Source organism: Puntigrus tetrazona, chromosome 2 (genome assembly GCF_018831695.1).
Source record: "Puntigrus tetrazona isolate hp1 chromosome 2, ASM1883169v1, whole genome shotgun sequence".
In the NCBI taxonomy this organism is placed as follows: domain Eukaryota; kingdom Metazoa; phylum Chordata; class Actinopteri; order Cypriniformes; family Cyprinidae; genus Puntigrus; species Puntigrus tetrazona.
The window spans coordinates 5,701,869-5,706,401 of record NC_056700.1 but is presented as its reverse complement, the minus strand read 5'-3'; the positions used below and the strand labels follow the sequence as shown (position 1 = coordinate 5,706,401).

At 40.9% G+C, this 4,533-nt stretch overlaps 1 protein-coding gene across 1 annotated transcript; it reads left to right on the top strand.

The window, feature by feature from the left end:
- Positions 1-574: 574 nt before the first annotated feature.
- Positions 575-3,785, top strand: ptmab (prothymosin alpha b). The gene is made up of 5 exons (XM_043223517.1): positions 575-731; positions 2,663-2,725; positions 2,827-2,908; positions 2,993-3,072; positions 3,157-3,785. The coding sequence occupies exons 1-5, from the start codon at positions 687-689 to the stop codon at positions 3,193-3,195; spliced, it is 309 nt and encodes a 102-aa protein (XP_043079452.1). The 5' UTR covers positions 575-686; the 3' UTR covers positions 3,196-3,785.
- Positions 3,786-4,533: the final 748 nt, after the last annotated feature.

Genomic DNA, 4,533 nt, shown 5'->3' with positions numbered 1-4,533 from the left:
TTTTGTTTTGAAAATAGCTGTTTTGTCTTTACTCGTAGTGCTAAGTTTAGTGCGAAATTCACGGAAAGGGGAAGGGCTGCATCTAGCATGAAAACGTTTCCCAAATGCCACCCCTACATGCTTTAAAAACAACATTTCCTTAACGTGCCAGAGGCTTTCGCACTTCGGCATGGTCAGCCTCTCTACAAACACAGATGTAGGCGCTGTGTTTGGAGGAGATTTAGGGGTCAATAAGTCTAAGCGGTTCGTAGACATGTTTGCTAACTTATTGATTTTAATTACGAGAGGCACGACTTCATATTATTATAATATGTCGTATCAACGTATTTGTTGAGGAAATGTGGAATTGCGTAGCACAGATAGGCTATGTCTGTAGCGAGAACAGCGGAGGTAGGAGGTGTGTCTTCTCTGGTGAAATACCGGGTGGGGGTGTGTCCTTTTACGTTTAGAAATACTTTCCATTGTTCCACTCTATTGCCTTAAACATACGCCCCCTCGGAGCCCGCCAACCAATCAAACGCAACCGACCGCCTCTCTTGCTCCGCCCACAAATCTATAATAAAGTCTCCTTCATCACATGCCGTCGGCATAAGAAAGCTTCATTACAATAGTGATTGTTGGAGGATACGGGCGGATTATTCTTGCTTTTTCCTGCGTTCTGAATTTTGATTAAAAAAAAATTAATTATGGCTGACACAAAGGTCGACTCCGCGACAGAAATCTCCGCAAAGGTAAGGAAAGATGCCCCCGGATACGCGAAATTCTCATTCAAAAGCACGTTCTCTCTTTCGTTTGCCTTCTAGTTCAGATTTAACGCGAACGTGTAGGCTATTTTTGGTTGTAACCGGAAAGAATCGTTGATGAATAATTAGAAGTAAACAAGAAAAAAGTACGCGGTAACTGCTCTCTAAGTGGTTTAAATGGATACATTGTAATGAGAATTTCAAATGGATACGTTTGTAACGAGCTCTTTAGCGCGTGCGGAATGAGAACACATTCAAACGCAATTTCTCATTGTCCGGAATGTAACAGTCTGCGCGCGCGGGTTCTTTGTTTATACAAGCGTGTCGGTTCCCCTTTGAACGGCGGCTATGTGCGCCCTGGACGGCAACTGCTTTACCATGATGAATCCATAAACCTGTAATTCTCCGTATTTCGTTTTTCAATTCTCCAATCTATATAAATGTTACTCAATTTGCACATTTGTTTGTAGGCATGGCTTTGTGGCTTCTGTGCGTTTCCATTCAACAATATCGAGTGTTCGTTTACTTTTAAATCCCCATTCATTACCGATTAGTTTGTGGGTAACAGACATTACAGCAGGTTTGAGAACGCGTTTGATCGGTCGATGGCTCCGGAGCTGAAAGTTTGCCGGTTTGCCTAGGCGCCTTGAAGCATCAATCGATAGGAAATCTTGGATATAAAAATTAAACTAATCGGTCACCCATTGTATGGGATCAAATAAGCACATACATTTGCAAGTTATTTCGAATGACCGATGTTAAGGTTTAACTCGGGGTTTGATAACGACTGATTCTGATGCAGGCAGCCGATACGCGGAACTTGGATGGATAGACGCTGCAGTGCATCGGATTTCAAGCGCGTTTTTAAGTTTTCTAATTTAAAAAACGAGTGCACATAGTATATTCGAACCATTTGGTGTTCTAATATTAAGCCATTGTGGTGGCGTTGTCTCGTACTCGAAAGCCCTTTAATCTCAAGGATACTTCTAGTGGATGTGCTAGCTCAAACATGGAAGAATCTAATATTGTCGTTGTATTCCGACGAGTTGATATTTTTCCATGTGTGACTGCAACGTGGGCTTGTTGGTTTACTAGTTTGAAGCCAGAGATGTCGGTGAATTTAAGGGGGCGGTCCTAGTTGATGTGGTTGATAAACGGCTTAAGGGCTAAAGATTATATAAAACGAATTAATGAAAATGTTTGTATTGGTAAGGCTCGTTTAACCGCTTTTGGTGAGGCTTTAACAGAAACGAACGCCGTCTACGCAAATTCAAAGAGCCCGTGATAATCATGCCATTTATGACAGTTTATTTTTTGCCTACGGTTTCTTGTCAATTCTGCGACTGCGCGAACTAAATCCAGGTTAACGTGACGGCGGCGGAGGAGTGCGTGCCCGCCGAACTCGGTGGTGTTCGGAACGAACAGATCGTGAAAGCCATGCGTGTGCTTTCTTTGTCCTTCATCGAGTTCGGCATCGATTCAATGAATCGCAGTCCGGCGGTTCTGAATTATCCACCTTCATTGGTGTTTTAAGCTTTTGTTGTTTTCAGGAGCCGACATGTAAACGTTTGCTTGCACGACGAAATACGGTTATTTATTGGATTTGCCTTTCACAATGCCCACTGCCGCCGAATCTCACTTAAGTGTCAGATTACAAACGGGCTCTGTAAGAGGCGGGATCAGGAGTCGTTGACGGACAGCTAAATTCTCTGCTGCAGCCAATGAGGCGTCAATGTCAGAGGGGCGTCATTAGAGATGCAATTTAAATTTGTGCGCATAGGGGGCGTTTTGCTCACGTCAGTCGTAATCTGCTGCATCGACTCTGCCTATTGGACACAGATGGCTCCAATCTGACGAATTTAAATCTTTCAAAATAAATATTTTTATATTTTTATTATTATTATTTTTTTAAAACGTAGGACCTGAAGGAGAAGAAGCTCCTTGAGGAAAAGGAAAATGGAAAAGATGCTACTAACGGAAAGGTATGCTTGGCCAAATTTCTTGACCTATCTGCTATTGAACTACTTGAGTGTTTCGTGGAGATTATGCACATTTACGATGGTTTTCGAAATTTTGTGAACAGGAGAATGAAGAAAATGGAGAGCCTGAAATTGATGATGAAGAGGATGATGAGGTGGATGAGGAAGATGAAGAGGAAGGAGAAGGTAGGCGCAACACCGACGTTCACATTTTTCTGACATGAGTTAATTTGAAGTTTTAATCACGTGGCTACTGGTTAACTACTATAGGGGATGAAGATGAGGACGAGGACGACGATGATGAAGAGCTAGGTGGAGCAGCAAAACGGACTGCTGAAGATGATGATGAGGTACAATTATGAATTGCTACCTAAAGAATACAAAGGATTCTTGCGTCTTTGTAGTACAAGTGATTAATTTTTTTCCCCCTTCAGGACGATGTTGACCCCAAGAAACAGAAGACAGATGATTAAAGGATTGTTTCATATTGCTGAGCAGGTGTAGACGCCTCTGCTTTAACCCAAACTGTTGGAGCCAGTGGCATAAAGGACTCAAATACATTAAAACATGGTCATTTTCAAGTTTGTCACCCATGTCAACCAGCTTGACCCCAATTCCAAATTTTCTAGAGGAACGACCACAACTCCGATTTTCAGCGTTCACGGCGAAATACGCAAGACAAGGATTTGTTTGTATTTTTATTTACATTTTATATTTTTGTACATATTGTGAAGAGATCAGCCACTTTATCATGATCTCCTGTGACCAAAACGGTGCTTCTTTATGGAAATTTTACTTGTTTGACCATGTCTCGATATTTCAACATAAAGACAACATGTATAAAATCAACAGCCATTGAACTCAGAGCATTCCAGTAAATTTTATGTATGAACTTTAGTTGTACCATAAACTAGTTTTTGTATGGGAGGGCTAGGCCAAAGAAAAGGAGTTTTGGTTTCTTTTGACTTTGATTTGTCTACATTATTTGTTTTACCTTGGCCTGTTTGTTGTATGTGTGGAGTTTGTTGTTCAACAATAAACTTAACTTTTATTTTGTGAGTTACACCTCTTTGTTTTTCGAAATTGTATGAACTTGTTCGTTGCGAGACCAAAATGGGTGTAGCTAAGAAAAAAGGTGGTGTACTGATAATGCCTGTACTACAATATTATGTTGAACATCTGATGATCTACCCGTTAATTCCAGTCATCAGAAACTTCAATGCATAACAAATCTTCTATAATTAAAATACATTCTGTGATTCTGTAAAAGCAGACCTCCCAAACTAGAATTTGCTACACTGAAACATTAGATGAGCAAAATAACGAGATTCAGGTTTTCTGTTAGGTGTTCTCTTTTAAAGGCATATTTTACACATTTGTTTAGAAAGGGAATCCTAGCATATTGCCGGAAGCAGGCTTTAAACATGCATTATGCTTTTAAATCTGTCCACTGCCTTCACACAGCTGTCTGAGATTACCCTACTAGATTTATAAGAACCGGTCATTTGGTTTTGCAGACATGTACAGTGTGTGTGTGTTTGGCTAAAACACCGGCTGATGTCATGTCTAAGTAGGCGTCTATTTCAGGCTTATATGTCAGGGTCAGGTTGGAAGAGAGTGAATACTTGTGGTCTAACTGTAGAGCAAGTGAACGAGTGTGGATGTGAGGCATATTCAGCCATATTATGCCCTCAGGGACGTTTTACTTAGACATTTAGTTAAACCATTAAATGCAAAAACCCCAAATATTCCACATGGTGTGTCGGATTTCATATTTCACCTCATATTGTGTCTTACCAATTCATCCCCGC

Bases quoted from the DNA above. Each gene is read 5' to 3' on its own strand.
- ptmab (XM_043223517.1), top strand. From the start codon at position 687: ATGGCTGACACAAAGGTCGACTCCGCGACAGAAATCTCCGCAAAG. The intron at 732-2,662 runs GTAAGGAAAGAT...TTTAAAACGTAG, and splicing joins CGACAGAAATCTCCGCAAAG to GACCTGAAGGAGAAGAAGCT. The intron at 2,726-2,826 runs GTATGCTTGGCC...TTTTGTGAACAG, and splicing joins AAGATGCTACTAACGGAAAG to GAGAATGAAGAAAATGGAGA.